The 20,987-nt window shown below is 38.4% G+C and overlaps 1 protein-coding gene across 1 annotated transcript in view; it reads left to right on the top strand.

Annotated features, from left to right (window-relative positions):
* Positions 1 to 20,987, top strand: part of ABCA13 (ATP binding cassette subfamily A member 13) — a gene marked incomplete at both ends in the record, with an annotated part of 191,390 nt that overhangs the window by 23,226 nt on the left and 147,177 nt on the right. The window contains 8 exons of the mRNA XM_082499202.1: positions 834 to 1,033; positions 3,139 to 3,235; positions 6,710 to 6,772; positions 7,826 to 8,002; positions 8,399 to 8,604; positions 10,199 to 10,338; positions 11,962 to 12,079; positions 15,162 to 19,865. Coding sequence (XP_082355328.1) covers positions 834 to 1,033; positions 3,139 to 3,235; positions 6,710 to 6,772; positions 7,826 to 8,002; positions 8,399 to 8,604; positions 10,199 to 10,338; positions 11,962 to 12,079; positions 15,162 to 19,865 — 5,705 coding nt within the window. The remainder of the gene's footprint in view (positions 1 to 833; positions 1,034 to 3,138; positions 3,236 to 6,709; positions 6,773 to 7,825; positions 8,003 to 8,398; positions 8,605 to 10,198; positions 10,339 to 11,961; positions 12,080 to 15,161; positions 19,866 to 20,987) is intronic.

Here is a 20,987-nt window from a genome sequence, read left to right on the forward strand (position 1 = left end):
AACAAATCATCTATGTATGAAGCTGCTCTGGAAATGTTTGCAGTATCATCTAAAGAAAGCATGTAGAGCTTTATTCTGTATTTCCTCAAAAATGTAACCTTTGATTTCTCTCTTGGTAAAGGTTTCACTGATGTATGATGACTGGAAGTAATAATTTAATGTGTTTGCCAAAACTAATGCACTAAGTCCTATTGTAGCCGTAGGAAAATCCAGTAATAATTTCAGCCATGATTTTAAAATTCTTCATAGGAGATGACATCCTTGTGATGGCAACTTGAAGTACTGTAAGCAGCTGGCCACTGGGCATTAAAAAAACGTAATGGTGGAGGAAAGGATAGCAGTCAGGAGGTTTGGCATGCCTTATTCTGGGCTGCACAACGGGAGTGTGCAGGCTCCTTCTCCATCTCTTTGTGTAATGGAACCCCAAAAATGTTGAGGCTGCTGCCTTCCATCGTGCTGGTAGTGCAGGCAGAAGTCCTGTAAGGGAAAGCAAGCCTGAGTAACTGACCGTGAAGGTTTGCTTTTCGTTGGTTTCAGTCTCAGGCCATCTTTTTACCATTCCTGGGTCTTCGGGCAAGGACAGCACAGCATAGGATATTAGCTCCCTGTATGATGTAGCATGTTATATTGCCAACTTGGAGGTCAGTACAAGCCGCGTTGAAAATAAGCCTTTGAGGCCAGTCATTTCAGAGTCTAGACACATTGTTAAGGAGAAATTTTACCATCGTTGTTAATTGTATATTTTTAAAGACATGCAAATTCTGGGTCTTGTCTAAATAAGAAAGCTTTGATTCCCTAACAAGGTGTGTTCTGTTTTGCATTCAATCTGCTAGGTATTTGAGCAATGGCTCAGCAGCAGCCTCTCTCAGAAACTCCTTTTGGAACTTGAAAGAATCATAGCTGATTTGATGTCTCAGTTTCTAGATGACAGGGAAGCCAGGAAAATTTTTTCAGACATAAATACTCTGATCCAGCAATGGAATGAGAAATCAGATGCCTACTTTTCAGAAGGATATACTGCATCTCATGATCTGTAAGTTATTTTTCTGCAACTTGTCTTAAGAACTTCAGATCAGCTTGAATATTTGTCTTACATTTAATCGATTTCTGATTTTTGTTTTGTGTTTTTATTTTTTATTCTGTAATTCAAAACCTCATATACAGTTAAATCATTGTGGTGATGCATACGCATTCTGAAAAATAAATTTTCAGAAAAGAGATCTGTGATTCAGAGTATACCTACTTGCAGGTTCAGCGAAGGATCTGAGCACAAGAGCAGGACTCGTAGGAATCAGCAGCTGTGTATAATTAAGCATTTTGAACTAAGACCTGAATTCTTTATCATGTTCTGCACACAAAGTCTAATTCCCACAAATTGTTACTGTGTAGTGCTTCTCATGGATGTATGCTATAGGATCAATCTACTCATGTACAGCAAGTCCAGTGCATCTGAAATGTTTTGGATTTTTGTTGTAGCCGTCAGTCATGTTAGTTTGTGCAGGAGATCTTGGAACAGAAGACTACTATGGAGAATGAATGAGGATGTAATGCTATGTTTTTATATATATGTAGTTTCCAATTTTATCCAGGGCACTCTGAGGCTAAGATTTCTTTTAACATTTTTGAACTTTCAAGTTCCCCGTTTGGCTTATCAGTTAATGCAAAAATAAGCAGTTTATACAAACATATGACTATAAATTCTGTACTTACGCAGAATGATTTGTTTTGTTGAAGCAGGCCAAATCTTTCTGTGCAGTAGAGTTATTCTTTTAGCAGTTGGTCACTAACCTAGCAGAAATGTATTTTGTTGCAACTTTGGGAATGACTTCAATTCCCATTTTAAGACAAGTGCAACTGCAAGCTTGTAAAGATTGACTGTGCTTTAATTTCAGGTATTCTGATTCACAGCACATATTTTAAAATAAAATCAAGACAATTGTTCTGGGTGATTTATGCAAAATAAAGAGGTTTAGGAACTCTGTTGCCCTATCTATTTAAAAAAAGTCAAAGCACTTGTTATAAATGATCTGGAGCGTTCTACACAGGACTTAAAAGTTGTAGATACAGGGAGTTAATGTTTGTCAGAGTTGGCAGAGCCTCATGAAAGGTCTATGGCAGAACACAGGAACTGATACTTCCCTCTTTCTAACTGCACATTGGATGACTTACATTGTTTGAGAGTTATAATATTGGCCTCAATCTGGCATTGCTTGTCGTAACTCGACTTGTTCATATCAAAACCTGTCTTTCATTGGAGGAGGTATGATCTGTGCTATACAAATCAGCATCTGAGGATAAATCTGAAAGATACAAAGTGCTCTAATGCAGCACACCCCTAAGTGGTAAGTGATCAGTCAATGTCTGTGTTTCTGGATTTGTTGCTGTCTTAATTAACTTGTAAACTCGACACAGGCCTCTTTCCATTTCCAAACAAATCTGTTTGAACAGGGACACAAAAAAAAAAAAAAGAACAAACTGTTTCCTAAGTAAATGAACTGATGTGGGACTGTAAACAGGTGTATAACTCCTGTGCTTAACCTAACAGTCTCTGATGGAATAGCAGCCACTACCTCCTTTTCCCACCTTTGAGTGTTCAGAAGCATGTTTTTAAATACACTAAATGGCTTCATAGAAAATGAAGTCTTTTGTGGGAAACTTCTCCTTTTTTTTTTTTTTTTGTCCTCTTCTGCAAAGGGGAGGAAAGGAGATGATTTTATGTGTAAATCTTCCTGAACATTAATGCTTTTGGCCTTCAGGTAAATTAGTCTGAAAAGAAGCAGACTTGTCCGTGAAAACAAGTTGTACTTCTCACCTGGGAGACTCATTAGTGAATGCTGAGAGTCGGAGGGGTTCTTCTGTTTTGTTTTTGCTGCTGTTTCCTTAGTGTGCCAAGTCTTTTGTAAAATCCATTATTTACTGTTAAGAGAGAGACTGCAGTCAAATTGTTCAATAATTTAGTAGTGCATTTTGGAATTTGGTTCTTTTATAAAAGGAAACTGTTATGCTGCTGCTGTTGTAAGAAACTACAAAGTAGATGATTTAGTGACTGTGCAGCAAAAAAATCCCATAATTTTTCAGCAACATTACGTTTTGTTTATAGTACACAATGTTTCTGTGCTCTATCTTTTTTGATTGCAGAATCCTGCATCTGGAGAGAATGCAGTCTGTACTTCAGGTTGTACCGCAGTGGCACGTTACAAAGAGATTCCTTCTGGTAGATGGAGCTATAAGGAACGTAATAGCACAGTATTTATATTTCACTGAAGGTAAAGCTGCATGGTGGTTGCTCATTTCTAGCACTCAAATGGCTTCCACAGAATAACATGGGAAATGGATAGCATTCTACCTCTAGGAAGACATTTGAGTTCTGTAATACATGTCACACTTAGGTATTTACAGCAGCTTTTGAATTCCAAAAATTTTGTTTCCCTTAATGGTGGTAGAACACAATGTAACACCTGTTTTCACTTCTCATATTGGGAATAAGCCATTTCCTCAGGCATTTTATATGATGTTGCATGATACTGTGGCTGTTGTTTAGAGGTCTAACTCAAGAAAAAGAACCTGCTTAATAAAAATTAGAATTATCAATGCCTGAGAAGTTTCTGATGCCATCAGTCATGTGTGAACAAGAAGTCTTGGGTTTAGATTTAGATGCAGCCTGACTTTTCTGGCTGGTTATTACAAGGGAAGCAAAATGTTGAGCTGGAGAAATGGATTTTCTGATTTCTTTAAGTAAGGATTTGATTTAGGGCTGTGAAGCACAGAGGTAGGGTGCTTCTTTCTCTGAGGCAACACTTTTGGACACAAAGCTAAGCTGATGGTGAAGGAAACGGAGGATGCCATCCCCAGAAAACAAGGGACAGTGTTGAAGAACTCAGTGCAAGTGGAGGTATATTTTACAAGAAGTTGGGGAACTGGATCTGTTTTCAGGAGTTAGTTCATCTTATTTAGTCAAACTCCCTTGAAGTTCTTGAAAATATGTCTGTTCAGCAATTGTCACTTTCAGATTTGGAATACATTTATAGTATTAAATGGTGTGCTAGGACTCAAATTGTGTCATGCTCAGCACCATGATACCCAGGAGTTGGTCAGCAATCTAATCATATTATAAAGTCCACACAGATCTGGATTAAAAAAAAAAAAAAAGGAAAAAAAAAAAGGGACAAGATACCTTTCTGTGAAAACTTTTAGTGGAGACCTGCAATACTATAATGTGGGTATGTATAGGAAGAACATTTGTATTACTCAGTTGTAATTAGGTATGTGAAAAACACCTTAGTCCTTTTGGGGACATTAATAGTCTTAAATTAATATTTGCATATGGCTTTACAGTACAGAATAAATGATATATTAAAAGTACAAATGTTGTCCAAGATGCCACTGAAATTGTGCAATTTAGTCCTTGATTTCTAGCTCAGTAGTCTTCAGATTACAAATAAAAGCCTCTTGTTTGAAGATCACTGTTGGAAATTAGCAGACTGTGACACAAGTTTTGGGTATTTTAGTGCTGTGCATCATTACTTAGGAGTACAAGTTGTGCAGGTCACATCGCAGCATCAGTGATAACAGCAAACCCCACTTTCCTTGGGTTACATTGTGTGACATGTATGCTTCTTGCCTTTAATGGTTTTATAGCTGATTACTCTGGGAATTTGGCAAGCAGTTCTCTTGTTGGCACACAAAATAAAAATTACACAATCCAACATACCCTTTAGCTGTATCAGCTAACTGAACTATACTGTAAAATCTGTTTTAGCCTCTAAAAATGAACAAGGACTGAGTACATAGCAGGGAGCAGATCTCATGAGAAAACAGGTACTCTTTCAACATAATTATCCAATGATAATTTCCAGGACATTTAATATTAAGTTTGCTGATTGTTTATCTTCCGGGTTGATAAGGTCATTGGACCAAAAGGCATCATTTTTGTCTTGTGTTTTTTGTTTAATAGCACATGGCCACATGAAATCAGTACTGCTAGTTGTATTACTGAATCCTGATTATTTGTGCACCCAAACCTGCAAGACACATCTGAAACTTCAGGATAGTTTCTGTAGTCACCTTTTTAGGATGGGTTGATTTGAAGCATGCCACACAATTTTGCCTGTATACTGTATATCAGTATACCTTCCTTCATGACAGTGCAATTATACTGATTTACTGCAGCTGGACATCTGCCTTGTCAGCCTATGTGGTAAAATGCTCATCTCCATCCATAGAAAGGAGTATAGAGGAACAGTTGGAAATGGGAGAACCCAAATTGTACCCGGTCCTGGATCCTCCAAGGCTGGTCACCTTGCAGACTGAGGGAATTACTGCCTAGGTATATGGCACTCATTACTGGAAGCAGGGAAAGAGCATTTTGGGATTGTACAAGATAGTATGGGAGGTTTGGAAGAGGAGCCAGAGGTGGGGAGAGGAAGTGATCTAGGTGGTTTGGGGAGGAACAAGTATGGGAAAATAGAAATAAGGTGATGAAAGGGGCTGCTCACATATAAATAGGCTGTTTGGCCAATATGCTTGCCTGGCCATGCCCTGCACCTGACCACTGCAGGCTGTCCTGCCTTCTCACTAAACTCCATATCTAACTATTTCCCTGGGTGAGGACTCTCTATTCTGTGTGCAAGTACGTGTATGGGGCTCTGCATGCAGCAACAGAGGTCAGACTGTGGGAAACACAGGGGCACGTAGCAACAACTGGAAGGACTGGAATAAGCGAAATCAAGTGCCAACAAATACGGTGGGACCTGTGTGTCCATGGTGCCAGAAACTAGAGTGAGTGAGGGTGGGCATGTCAGTGTGTGATCGCTAGTGAATATCAGGATGGGATAGCTGAAGGGTGGATGAGGCCACAAAGATGATCAGAGGGCTGGAGCACCTCTCCTGTGAGCACAGGCTGAGAGAGTCAGGGTTGTTCAGCCTGGAGAAGAGAAGGCTCTGGGGAAACTTTATTGCGGCCTTCCAGTACCTAAAGGGTGTCTACAGGAAAGCTGTGGAAGGATTTTTTACAAGGGCGTGTAGTGATAGAATGAGGGGTAATGCCTTTAAACTCGAAGAGGGTAGATTAAGATTAGACATTAGGAAGAAATTTTTCACTCTGAGGGTGGTAAGGCTCGGGAAAAGGTTGTCCAAAGAAGTTGTGGAAGCTCCATCCCTGGAGGTGTTCAAGGCCAGGCTGGATGAGGCTTTGAGCAACCTGGGCTAGTGGGAGGTGTCCCTGCCCATGGGAGGGGGGTTGGAACTCGATGATCTTCAAGGTCCCTTCCAACCTAAACCATTCTATGAGGTGGCCTGAGAGCTGGGGAAGTGTGCACCTCACTGACAGTGAGGACAAGTCAGCTATCAGAGGAACCAGGAGGTCGAGGCCAACACCAGAGAGACCATGGGGATCTGGGTGTTGACTGAGAGACCTGTGTATCTTTTATGTGTGAGGCAGCTGGGGAGAGCTGAGGGACCAGGACCAGATGTGCTGAGTGTCCAAGAGCAGTTATTGCAGGCACCCACTGCATGCGTGGACAAGCACATTTGTACCAGAAGCTGGAGCAGGGTTGCAGCCTTGAGGGCTCTTATGTCCAGGTGCCAGCAACGCGGGAGGGAGACTAGGATCCAGGGGCAGCTGCTGGGCAGGCTGGGCATCTGAGTTCAGCTGCTAGGGGGATCCACACTGTGTGTATATTTATATAAATATATGTATTCTCTCTAACAGACTTTTACCCTGAGCAGCCAGGGAGGTGAACAGGATGAGACCGTTGGTGCTGTTTGTGTGTATGTGAGTGCTGGATGTGTTGGTCTGTGTTGATCCGTGTGGCTGGCCATGTGTATTTCCTGGGTAGGTGTTGGCTTGTGTGCCTACCTGTCCATCCTTGCTGCCACTTGGGCCCAGGGCAGCCTCAACTCTGTAGGGCTACTGGATTCGGCAGCTCCCTTAATACGACCTGGTAACATTTCTGTGGTTGCCTTTTATTTGAGAAGGGCGAGATTAGTTTTGCTTGGGAGCTTAAGGAATTAGGCCACCTTTCCATATTTCAGAAGAATTTGCTGGCTAAATCAACGGTTACCTGTGGGAAGAGTCCAAGTGCATTTACAGCATTCACAGCTAGAAGCCTGCACAGGACTTCATTTTCCTTTCCTGAAAGTCATGAAATCTCACTGAAGTCATTGGAGCTACTCTCATATAACTGAAAGGGGATAGGGTCACGCGCTTGCTGGTGTAAGACTGGTCTCTTCTTTCTGCCTCGTCTTGATGAGCCGTTTTCAGTGGCGGTGCAGGAGGGGAGCAGTCTTTGCTCCTCAGAAGCGCAGAGTGCAGCCCTGTACATATTCTGTGCAAAATGATGGAGAGCTTTGGGCAGGGTTGGCATATAAACCACAGTGGAACCTTTATGCCTCTGTGACTGCTGTATTTTTAAACCATGTCATGCACAGTTTTCTTTCATACTGTACTGTCCCTGAATTACTCTGTAGGTTAAATATTTTCTTTATGGGGGGGTGTGTGGGAAATGTCTTACAGAAGCTTTACGTAGCCTGGAAAAACAGATTCCCTTTGCCCAAAGAGATGGATTCATTCATCTAGACATCAGAAAGCTCTTTGTGGAGCTAAAACAGGTATGTTTTAAAGCTGTGGAGGCTTATTTTGGAGGGTAAAAAGTACTTGCTAAGTAGAGTATTTTACTTCTTATTCAGCAGCATTTTTGTCCAACTTTACTTTGTACTTTTTTCTCTTTTGACATTTCATTGTGAGAATTAATATGGAGTGTGAATTAAATCTGTTCCTTCACCCTGCATTTGTTTTTAAAGTGACAGCATATTCATTAAATTTTAGATGTTGATGAGCAATGCTTCCTACATATGCAATGACGTTCTTACAATGTTTGAGAAGACCCTGAGACTTCCACAGGGCTCAGATGACATTGACAATTTAGCAATATACCTGTGCCCTGGCAATGGCTCAGAGGTGACCTTCAAGCTAAGTAACCAGGTCCAGTCACTAAAGGAATCTGTAAGTATTTCTGAATTCTTTTCATCTTTAAAGCTTGTAGTGCCTTACTTATATTACTGCTACAAACCAAAATAAATTAGCAGGGGTTGTAGCTTACTGCTTAGCGTTTGCTATTAATAAGTGTATGGGTAACTGATTATTGAAACTGATTAAAATGTGCTTGGGGGCAAGGCACAAGGGGTCCTGCAGAGTCTCTTGGTGTGGGCGTGACATTTTAGACACGCTAAATAGCTGTGGCTTCCAGAAAAAATTAAGAATGATTGAAAGCCTGCTCATTTAATCCATTTTATGCTGGATTTCAATATCATCAATACTACAAATCAAAGAAGCAGGGCCAAAGTGTCAGGTGAGTTTCCCTTTTACTGGTTTCAAATGTTGCTTTATTTACTGTGAAAGGTCCTGCTTCTGCAGAAAGTAACTCGGGGACAACAGAACCTGCCAGATTCAATAATGGATGATTGTTTGGGATGGCAAGAAATAGAAGAGGAGCTAACCAAAAATTATGCTTATTACTGTGAAATTAATCAATTGCTGAGCACAGAAGCACCATCTGAGGAGGATGTCCATTTCAGCTCTTGTCAGGAACAGCTGCTCATCTCACTGTATGTATCTTGTATACTTTTTAATACATAGAGATCCTGACTGGTACCAGCCTGTAGTAAGGTATTATAACTGTAACTGAATAGACAAAATGGTTAAAACCCTGGTTTTTGCTTTTCATTTGCTTTTCATTACCACCTAGTGTTAACAGTCTTCGTGTTTGTTCTTATAGAAAATTGATTTTTTTTAATTAGTAGGAGTATTTGGGGAGGTAGAGGTGGAAGTAGGCTGAGGGTATGCAGGTATCTTGGATTCTAAAAGCCTATTCTCCCTTTTTGACTTCTCACATCTAAGCAGTTTCTGCTACTTCTCAGCCTGCTTCCTGGTACATACCTCTCTGGTACTGTGTTCCTCAGGACGCTTGGAAACTTGGATCTGAAAGAGTCCTGGGAGATGCAGGAAAACATTAAAGAGAGGGTAGTTAGAAAGTGCACTAGGAAGGGTATGCAGCATCAAGTTGCTTTCTGAACACATCAAGTGGTCACCATTCTTCTATTTTGGCAGAAAATCTGTTCATCTTTTTATTAAGTTGATTTTAATGTGCACTGACTCAGTAATTCTGCTGATTTCAAGCTTTAGTGTTGTCAAATTAGAGTATACAAGAGACAAATCCCTATATCGATAAAGTAGTTTAAAATAGGGTAGGATTTTTATTCTTGCTTGGCAATGTAAAGTATGAGCATAATGTGTTAAATGTGAAGTTGCATTTATGCTGTACAGATGTCCTAGGTCACAAACTTAAACGTGTGGAAGGCATCTATATTACTTATACATATGAGAAAATGGACAGAATAGTTTACAATTAAAGCAGTAAAACTATTAGTTCTAGCCATTCAAGAATTTTTCAGAAATCCCAAAAGCTGCGTTGGTAGCAGGGATTAAATTTGGAGTTGTTATTAATAACATCTTAGACGTTAAGAAAATTTATGTCATTTTTCCTGTTCCTTTTTTGCTGTTGGTCAATAGTTGATTGCCTTCCCACCCTTCATGTTTCTAAATGACTGATATCACCAGGAGGAGTAGTTTTACATTTCCTTTTTCAAAAACACTGATAGAGCTAAAAGGCCTCTGGGAATAGAAGCTTATGTTTAAGTAACATTGAAGAGTAAGAAGAGCTCAGTGTTTTTTTATGTCAAAAGTTTTGCTGCTGTTTGATTGTTTGGGTTTTTCCATGCACAAGGCAATTTTTTTTTTTTTTTTTTTTTAATGCAATGGTGTATTTCAGGACAAGAGGAAGCATTTCTCAATCAAGTTTTCAATTTCAAAATGCTACTTTTTGAACAAGATCGTATTATTGGGGATTTCTTAAAAGACTTTTTAGATTATTTTTTTTTTCTGCTCACCAAACTGTGTAGTAGTCTAGTTGTGCTTAAAGTGATGTAGTAACTATGCCGCTGATTTCTTTAGCAAAAGACTCTGCTATTAACCTGCCTGTCTCAGTTTTTCCCTAAGTCAAAAGAAATCTCTGTATGCGTAAAGTAGCAATAGAATTTAGATAAAGATTTACAGAGAAACAACACGTGTTCACAAGGTAATTTGTCTTTGAAAGAAATCACTGGTTTAATCGTGGTAACCTTGTTTTCTGTGTCATTTCAGAATTAATAATACACTTGAAGAAATTTTGTCTGCTTTTGAGGGAAACCCATACTGGAAGGATTTAACAACTTTTGTCAATTGGACATGCGAGGTAGCTCAATATCTGAATGAGGAAGCAGGCGCCACAGGAGATCTGTCAGGTGAGGAAATAGCTACTGCATGGCACAGGCTTTATTCCGATGGTTCCCTGTCTGTTTCTGAGTATGGTATTCCTTGGAAAGGGAAAAGGTGATGATTTTTACATTTGTGAGCCTGTTTCTGTTTGTGTTTCCATCAACCTTAGGGTTCACCAGCTGGTGAATCATTTGCAAGGAAAACTTATAATATACAGAGCCTGAGTCTGGTAAATAGCTGTGGTTTTAGTGCCACCTGGAAAATTTTTGGATCGTACATTTCTACTTGGAAAGTTCCAGCTGGTTGAACCTGGTTGGAGTCTCTACTTTTCCTAACAGAACACTGTTGCAAGACTTCTAAAGTCCAGGATATAAATGGGAGACCAGAATAGCTGGTCATCCAGCAGAGGTATTTCTAGGTTTGTTTCATATTAGGCAAGGACTTGATGTTTGGTTTCCCTCATCCCAGTTGTCCTGTGATATTCCAGATGTCCTGATCCATCTGCTGTTAACTTTCTTGGAATACACTAGCTTTTCCTTATTTGGGGAAAACTTTGAAATATCTGAGGTTTATGCTGAGAAATGGGAGATCTTCCATTTCAGAATTCTTTCTCATTAAATATTTGTTGGTTTTCTTAATGTTTTAGTGAAGCTATGAAACAGGGCACAATGTGGCTTATCCAAACAGCTCTAAAAAATCACCTTGCCCAATATCACCTGTTTGTTTCTTTTAAGTATTCTCACCATGCTCCAAATTCTTCTGTTCTCTGACCACTTATCTTTCCAGCTTCTGAAGGATTTGCTTTACTGATGGGTTTCTTTAAGCTAGTTCTTGGGATTTGCGATAGACCTCGTCCCCACTAATGATGTCTTTTTCTGAACACACTTTTGTTTTCCTTTGCTCTTTTTCTCTGTAGAACTAATCAGAAATATGCTGAATACCTCATCATTAATTGGGCAGCTACAGAATGTATGCAAAAATAAGCAGTACTTTTTTAATTACTTTTCACTACTGTGAAAAGTAAGTTTTTAATACTTTTCACTAACTGTGCTAGTGAAAAGAACTGTTCAAATGTGAATTGATTGTACAGGTTTTGTAATCTATTAGTTCCAGATATTTCAGTAATCTGAGCAGTAATAGTGAATTTCACAGAACTGCCTTCTTTTTACTGAATTTCCAAGGAAAAATAAATACTAACATTTGTTTCAGTGCTGAGTACAGCACTTAGCACTCTCTGGTATAATAAAACTAATCTTATTTGAACTAGTTCTGCAGTTCATGTATAATTCAAAATGTCTTCTATTTTTCCTTTTTTTTTTGGTAATGAATTGCATTTTAATTTTTCTGTAAAGGAATTCTGTAAGGAAAATACAGGTTTGCCTTATGTGGAGCTGATATTTATTGATTCTGCATTTCATTCCTTTAAATCATTCAGTAGAACTAACATCAAACACTTTAAAAATTGCATATTTACTTCTTTTAAAATGTATGTAATGTACTTCTCTTTCTGCACACATTCAAGTCCTACTAAATTTGGTAGGACTTATTCAGGTTGTTTCAGTGAGAGTCAATCAAGTTGTTCATATATGTGTTCATGAGAACTTTTATTGATCTGTCTCTTGATGTTGAAATTTTTATTTTCTCTGCAGATAGCCTAGACTCATCTCTATGTTCTAGACAAAAGCTCAGTTTGGAGATCATCCTAGGTCATTATTTAGCGCTTCTGCGAGACTTACCAGATTATTCCTCATTTATTTCCTGGGCACGGTAAGGTTGAACTAGTCAATGTAAATTTCTTTGTTTAACAGTTTTCCTGAAATCCTTTACCCCACATAATTACCCTGCTTTTTTTCACCAAATGACTGGTGTTTTTCAGTATTACTGGGAAGTAATAGAAACCTGCAAAGAAAGTTACGTCTCTGTGGTTGTCATTCAAAAACATTAAAAAGTTATCTCCATCTCTGGTGTGTTATCAGTAGTAACCAAAGTGGTGGATTCCTGATGGTTCCAATGCGTAATTACAAATGTTTCTTGTCACTAATTTACTTGCATTATAGCCCTGCTAATGTCAAGGTGAACAGTGAAACAGAAGCCATTTAATCATCAGTCTGTTTAAAAAAAAAAAAAAAAATATATATCCCTCATGGAACAACTTCGAACTAATTGTTGAGTGCTGCCTCTGCTATTAAGTGCTATGAACTATTTACTATGCTATGCTGGCGATCATAGCTGCTAATAGATAAGAATCCACATTTCTGGACTTCGAACTTTATTTTTTATTATGCTGCTATTTAGCTTCGTGCTAAATAAATCTCTTGTTTAACCTATCAAATGGAAATAACCACTACCAGTGCAATGAAAGATGAAGAATCAAAAGTTTATAAATGGCACAATTTTAATATTTCCTCCACTGTTAGACAGGTCATGTCATGCTTTTCATTTAAGCAGAACTTGACGAGGACTTTAGCAGCTTGATTAAAATAGGCTGGTTTGGGTTTTCAAAATCTTACATATTCTTGATATCTACCGTAAAAACAAAATGGAAGTTAAGAAGTAGAATGCAAATTGGTATCTTGAATGTTCAACCATTTTTCTTTTGTGCTCTTTCCCAACTTTGTTATAAACATCAATGCAGACGTATTTGCTAGGGCAAGGATTTGGATTTGGTCTTAAATACCGTTTCTAGAATATGCACTATTTTCTCTACACAGCAGTAATCACGTGACTTGTTTGGGTTTTCTTTGCTTTTCATGTGAAGATATTTCTTTGACTTGAATAGGTCTAAGAAAGAGATTCTATCTGGGGAGTGCTTTTTTTCAATGTTTGACATGTTTGATAACCAGAATATTGGACGAGGGGAAGGCTGTTGATATTGTATATCTGGACTTTCGAAAAGCATTCGATACTGTCCCCCATACAATTCTCATGGAAAAACTGGCTTTGCATGGCCTGGATGAGCATACGATCCGCTGGATCAAGCACTGGCTGACTGGAAGGTCCCAAAGAGTGGTGCTCAATGGATTTAAGTCCAGCTGGCGGCCGGTCACAAGTGGTGTGCCTCAGGGCTCAGTGTTGGGACCATTTCTGTTTAACGTCTTTATTGATGATCTCGATCAGGACATAGGGTGTATCATCAGATGACACCAAGTTAAGCAGGAATGTTGATTCCCAGGAGGATAGGGAAGCTCTACAGAGAGACTTAGATAGATTGGATCATTGGGCCAACATCAGTGGTATGAGTTTCAACAAGGGCAAGTGCCAGGTCCTGCACTTGGGCCACAATAACCCCATGCAGCGCTACAGGCTTGGGGAGGTGTGGCTGGAAAGCTGCCTGGCAGAAAGAGACCTGGGGGTTCTGATTGACAAGCGGCTGAATATGAGCCGGCAGTGTGCCCAGGTGGCCAAGAAAGCCAACAGCATCCTGGCTTGTATTAGAAATAGTGTGGCCAGCAGAAGTAGGGAGGTGATTGTGCCCCTGTACTCAGCACTGGTGAGGCCACACCTCGAGTATTGTGTCCAGTTTTGGGCACCTCAATACAAGAGAGGTATCGAGGTGCTGGAGCGAGTGCAGAGGAGGGCAACGAAGCTGGTGAAGGGCCTAGCAGACAAATCATATGAAGAGCGGTTGAAGGAGCTGGGACTGTTTAGTTTGAGGAGGAGGAGGCTGAGGGGAGACCTCATCACTCTCTACAACTATTTGAAAGGACACTGTAGAGAGGTTGGTGCTGGTCTCTTCTCACAGGTAATTAATGACAGAACAAGAGGGAATGGCTTCAAGCTCCAACAGGGTAGATTTAGACTGAACCTTAGGAAAGAATTTTTCACAGAAGGAGTGGTCGGGCATTGGAATAGACTGCCCAGGGAGGTGGTTGAGTCACCATCCCTGGATGTGTTTAAGAGACGTTTAGATGTGGTGTTGGGGGATATGGTGTAGGGGAGAACTTTGTAGAGTAGGGTAGATGGTTGGGGTCTCTTCCAACCTAGACAATTCTATGATTTTATGACATCTTGGTTTCTCTCCTGTAGAAGCCATTCGAGTAACTGACACAGAAATTCCCTCACAAAGCTTTTTAATAGTGTGTGGTATTCTGCGTTTTAACTATTAAAAGAAAACATATTTAAAAAGAAGATATTTTCAACTTAAGACCTTTGCATTAGAATGCTCCTTTCTCCGTGCACCTCAACCTTGACCAGTCTTACAGAGCTAGTAAACATTTTTTCTTTTGATAAATAGTATTGACATAATGGAAACATCAGTTGGAGCATTCGAATTTCCACTGTGATTTCATGTTTTGGTTTTTTTTTCTAGATATTAAAATAGCAGAGTTCAGCTATCAGCTAGTCAACTGGAATGTTTTAGCTTTCAATAGTTATGATAAAACAAAAAAAAAATCTTCAGAATTCACAAAAAATTAGAGGTTTTGATTGATTTTATTGATAAGTTCTTTTCCATAAAATAATTAGCTGTGGAGCATAAAAGCTTTGCTCTTTTCAGCAGCTGAAAATGTGATGTACTAAAATTAAAGATGTTTGACTCTTTGTGGCATACAAGCTTGATTATAATTACTGATAAATGCACACTTTAACCTAGATGCCTATGATCAGCTTTTGATTTGAATCTGGCTGTGGCTTCTCAGTGAGTTTTGTCACATTTTTGAAAACCAAAGTGATTGTCATTTGGGCTGTTTCAGGTTTTGTGGTGATTAATTTGTGACTGCTATTTAAATCATATTTGAACTTCTTTTAAGTAAATAAAACTGTCTTCTAAAATTATAAAATGTATATTTAACCAATTCTTGTCTGCCTGCTAGGTAACTAACAAGAAAAAACCTCATGCTTAATTTTTCAGGATTTTGGCATCTTTCAAAGAGTTTTTGAAGACAGAAGAAAACTTTATTTCTGGTGCAAAGGAAATGGATCATCTTCTTCATCTTGTAGAAGTCATAGAAGAAATTATAATGCTTTATTTCTCAGCTCCCTCAAACCAGTCTCTAATTGAAAATGTCTTGAATAATACAATTATAAGGACGAAAAATTTTGGTGAGGGAAAGGAATCTGCCACCAATTTCTCACTTGCAGTTTCTGAACTCTATAATGAGCTACAAAAAAAAATCAAGCCTCTTCAGAGATTCTGGACGAAAGAGAAGACAGAAGTTTTTTGGCATGTGGTGAGAACTCTATTCTACGAACTTGATTCTAGTCTCTCTCATTTGATTCAGGTGGAAGAGAAGAAGGTATTGGAGACCTTATCTAGAACTATGTTTTCCATGACAGAAAATAAAATCCATAATAGAAGTATGCTATTGCTCAAAAATGTCCTGACTGATTGGCCAGATTTAAATAATCCTGCTTTGAACCACTTAAAACACTTAAGTGAATACTTCCTGAGGAATCTTTATGAGGTTGGATCACTGACTGATGATCATGTCAATGTGTCTTTCAGCACAATTCATGGAGCGAGTAATGCCTCCTCTTTATTAGTCTCAAATGCAACTTTTATATATAAAGTACAAGAATTAGGAGAAATTTTGCATGATTTCTTTGAAAACATACAAAAATTAAACAGTACTAGCATGGCCTCGCTTGTTCCAATGCTTTTCTCTCTGTATCAGAACGATGATCTGGTCTTAAATATTGAGAGCAATAGCACTCTGTTAACATTTCTTTATGAGACTTCAAAAGATATTTCATCTTTTCAAGTATGGCATGATTTCCAAGATGAGGATCGAGTTTTTGATTTTCTGTCTGAAACTTTTGATCTTCTCTGGAACTTCACCAGTAAGTCTCTCTGTGAAAAGTTGCTAATCATTTACAATTACACAGAGTTTCAGGCCCAGTCTCTTGCACAGAAAGGAAAAAAAGAGATGCAAGTTGTCTATCGCACTCTGAGCAGCCTTAAAACTTTGTTTGTAGATGAAGACCTCCAAACAGCTGCCCTTTGTTATTTGGAACAGTTTCTTAATATCTCCCCAGAATGCCTGGTAAATGAGTGCATTGATTTTTCTCTCTCAAACATTACTTCTGTAGATCATTCAGCAGAGGTTTACAGCTTACTTTTGCTTTCATTGGACAGTGTTCTGGCCAATATAACAAACTTGGGTGATAAGGTAAGTGTGCCTTCTGCTTTGGACTGCACTTTTACATGGCTTCAAACTTGGACAGAGATTTTTGAAGAAGCATCCAAAATCTTAAATTTGAATTCAACCTTTTTTGTCTGTCTAAGAAATGATTTGGGAAATCTCTCTGGAAGTCTTTTAAATGCAACTCACGATGAACTGTGCAATAATACAGCTATGGTTATTTTTGAAGCTACATCAGCAGCAATGAAGCTATTAAAAATCATATTTGAAGGAGGTGGTGATTTAAATGACTGGAAAGATTTTGAAGCTTTCCTTGCTAATCTTCAAAGTGTATTTATCAATGCAGTTGATGTCACAAGCTCGATTAACAGTTTAGAAAGTGTTTTAGACGTGATGGGAGTCATGATAACTGAATTGCAGAAATCTGTACTGAAGGTTGCTAATGGAGAGTTTTTGAATTCTTGTCTTGATACTTTCATCTCAGGAGGCTCCAAGGGAGAAGACAGGGGTGCTGGTGTATTTTCCATTGGAAATTCCCTTTCTACTATTCTCAAGCTGTCCCAAAAGGAACTTGGAATTATTCTCACTGAGATAAAAGACACAACTGCTTTCTTCAAAAGTGTACCTCAAGGCAAATATATGGTTTGTATCAGCATTTTCCAGAATATTACCAAACTAATTTTGGACAGTACTCTGAAAGACATAAGCCATTTGCAAACAAATTTTTCATCACATCTTAATTCCTTTCGAAACTTTTATAGTACAGTGGAAGAAGCAGAGGATTGCAACAGATGGATGCATGGATTAATTAATCTCAGTGAAAAATACAACTCACCTTCCCACCTTGAAAGTGCAAAACATATTTTATTTCTGCTGAAATCTCTGGGAAACATTGAGACAGACGCTCAGCTAATGAACATGATGGACTTTGTTAATTTGATTTTTAATTTGGTACTCCCTGAATGTTCCCTAAATGGTTCTGATATGATTTGTGTAAATGTTTATTTCAATATTATAGCAAAAACTTTAAAATTTATTCTCCCTGAATTTTCTGTAAAAGATGACATTAGTGTGCTTGAATTTATTTTTACACTTTTAAATAACTCTGGAGGGCAAATACAAATGGCCGTTAATGATTTCGTGGGGCACTCACAGTATACATCAAATAAGACCCATTTTAGTCAGTCAATCCATGGCTTTAACAGGACTTCGAGGATGTTCCTTAATACTTTTCGCCATGTTCAGCTTTCATCAGTAGAACTTTTGGCGGAAATTCAAACTTTTCTGAAAAATAAAACTTTTGGAATCCAAGAAAACAGCTCCTCTCATTTTGATATTGAGATTGAACCTTTCTCGCATGAGAAAAATACCAGTTTCTTGACGGAGTTCTTTCAATATGTGATTGGTAAACTTGACTCAGACTTGCAGGGTGAACACAAAACATTTCTCCAGAAACTGATAGAAACAACAGCTCTGAATATTGAACCAGTAAGGAAGGTGGTTAAAATTTTCGAGTCTTCTAGTTTTACTGGCTTTCCGTTAAGAGATGAAAACGAGTCTCTAAAGCATATGGTAGCCTTGGTGCAAAATATAAGGAATATGGATGTTGAGTTCTTAATAAGTCAATTCAAACAAGTCCAGAGGAGCCTAGATAATTTCTTTAAAAATACCAAACCTTTGCATATTGAGAACTATGAGTTAGGAGTGTTAACAGACTGGTGGGATGCATTTGAGAACTATTCGTGTCATTGGAACCTGACTGGTGTGTGGCAAATAACACGAGTCTTTAAACAAGATGAGCTCTATGATGTAGAAGAGATACTCCATCTCCTCCTTGATGTCATCAACCTTACAGAAAGATTAGCTCATGGAAACATCACGGAAGCACTAACTGAAGTATATGCTTTCATACTGACTCAGGAAGCAAAAATGTCAATGTTTACTGAAGAGGAGTTCTCTGATCAAGTAGAAAGTCTTCTAATGTTACTGGAGACATTGGCAGATATGTCTGATGAACCTGCAGAGACCTCAGTTTGTTTTTCTGCATCATTCTGCTGGACTCTCACAACAGCAACACCTCAGAGTGATCCCACTTTTAAACCTTGTGACTTTGTGCATAGCAATTCTACTCTTAGTTACAATGCAGTTATTGAAGTAATTAAGGAGCTGAAACTCATCACTCTGGAGGACAGTTCCTCGTGCACCATGGAAGACTTTCAGATGGATATCACTCGCAATCTGACTTGTTTTTTTCATCAAATCAAAGAATGGAACTCTATTCTTTTGAAGTTTTCTGAGCTCCACCATGTAAATGGCTCAGTTCTCAAAGAGCTGCTAGATTTTTGGAATGAGTTATCCGTCTATGCTGTGCCACTGCAGGTGAATAATACATACTCAATCAATTGTTCCTCCACACTGAAGAGACAAGTGGCTTTACAAATCGTAGAAACACTGGGCAGTATGCCAGTGGCAGAAATGGAGATGGCCAAAGGTGTTCTTGAACAGTTGCATGATTTTTATGGTGGTCTAAGTTGGAACAGACATTCAAGAACATCCCTTATAAAGACTGTCCTTAAAAATGTTAAGAATATGACCAGTGAAGTTTCTGGACTTGTAGATACAGAAGCTGTCATTTCTTTTATTTCTGCAATTCAGCCTTTAATGACACTGTCTTCTGTTGGAAACCAGACATACTCAATGCTTATGATATTATCAGATTTAAATGGAAACCGTAATATATCTGATAACTTTGAGAACTTCTGGTTTCCTATAGTTACAAGCATAGAAGATTTATTGGTAAATTTTAATGTTAGACATTTACTTGCGGTGATAGACCAAGAGTTTCAATTACTAAAGTTAGCCACTGGACAGTCCTCTTCAATGGCTCTTGATGTTTTAATACAGCAGTTTAATACATCGTCTGTAGATGCTATGTTAAGAAATTTTGAAGACGTGCAAGATATTTTGAACAGCTTTCTATGTGAGTGTAACAATAAAAATTATTCTAAAATAATGCATGCTCTAATTCTACTTATGGCTAATGAAAATTCATCAAATGACCTACTGCTGTTTGTCAAAGACATTATTGATTTTCTGGAACTATTCCAAAATAAGTCTAAGGAAGATTACACTGGGATGTTGTTTGCTGATGGTCGTCTTAGCAGAGAAAAATTGAATAATACTCATACTGCTAATTCAGTTTTGCTAAACAGTCTCCTTCATATAATCCCTGATCTTTCTGTTATAGAAGAAGCTCTGCATACAAACAATACTGAGCTTCAGATAGTTGACTTCATTGATTCATTTTTTGATAGCGCACAATATAGAGAAGTTTCTACTCAGTCCCAAAACAGAACTCTGGAGATCATGCAAGAGGTCTTGCAAATGATATTTCAGTCTACCACAGAACATGACCGGAACAAAATAACCTTCTTACTAAAGGATTTGCATAAGGATATAATAGCAGAAATGAGGTGAGCGTTTTCTGTGTACTTGTTTTGACAGTGTGCTGACAGTGACAGAAAGGTTCTTTGTAAGCAGCTCAATCAAAACTTTTAAGTTAATTACTGTTTCATTTCAGATTTGTGCCTTTGAGTAAAACAGTATTTTGTATCAACTTATATTGCTCAGACCAGCCATATTTGGTACCACATTGTACTGTGTGGACCAGGTTATTGTGATGTGTTTAGTCATCTGTATTGATACTCAAGGTGGGTCCTTTCTAGTTGTTGTAGGACCAAATATTTGAAGATGCTAGTGTTTTAAAATCCTTGCATGTCTGAACATTGTACCCACAGTTACTGGTGGGCAACAGTCATTTTGGCTATGGAGCTAAAGATTAAGGAATGCTTGGGACTAATGTTTTGTTGTTTGTTTTTCTTTCTATATCCAAATGTAAATATACTGCGTTTGAAATGTCTTCAACTTAAATTTGCTGATGAATTATGCAAACAAGGTGACCCTTGCTGGGGCTTCGGTTATAGTGTTAAGTTGTTCCGTTTAACAAATACAGTTTCTGAAGGAATCTCGAGCCCTAGATAACTTTTGCCAGATTGCTTAAATCAAATGTAATCCAGCAGCAGAGGAAACTTTGCTTCAGGAAAACGTTTACTGACAATCTATTTAATAAAAATGCTGCTAGATTGGGCTCGCTGCATTTAAGTAATACTCACTGAATGAATTCCACAAGATGGTTGCTCCAACCAGCTCTAGGGCGGAGCTACCGATCCTACTGACATAGACTAGCTCAGAAATGGCATCCTGAAGTTGATGCACGACTCTGATGTGGTATTTAGACCTTTATGATTAATTTTATGCAACTATCTTAAACCAGTGGTCAGCAGGGCCAGGTGTTAGCTAAATCTATTGAAAAATCAAAAGCAAATACTAGAAAAGTGCTTTATTTTCTCCAGATGCTGATTATCAGAGATTTTGAGTAGTCTGCTCTTTGCCGTCAAATCAGTATATGCTGTGGGTTCTCAGTATTTCTGAAGCTTTTATGATTTTGCTTCTTTTGCTAAGGTACTTTCTAGCACTCCTAAAGTCTTAAGAAAGCTGATGACTTGCTACATTGATGAAAACCTGGGTTGGTTTGT

The sequence above is a fragment of the Vanellus vanellus genome (genome assembly GCF_965231255.1).
Source record: "Vanellus vanellus genome assembly, chromosome: 2".
Lineage (NCBI taxonomy): Eukaryota > Metazoa > Chordata > Aves > Charadriiformes > Charadriidae > Vanellus > Vanellus vanellus.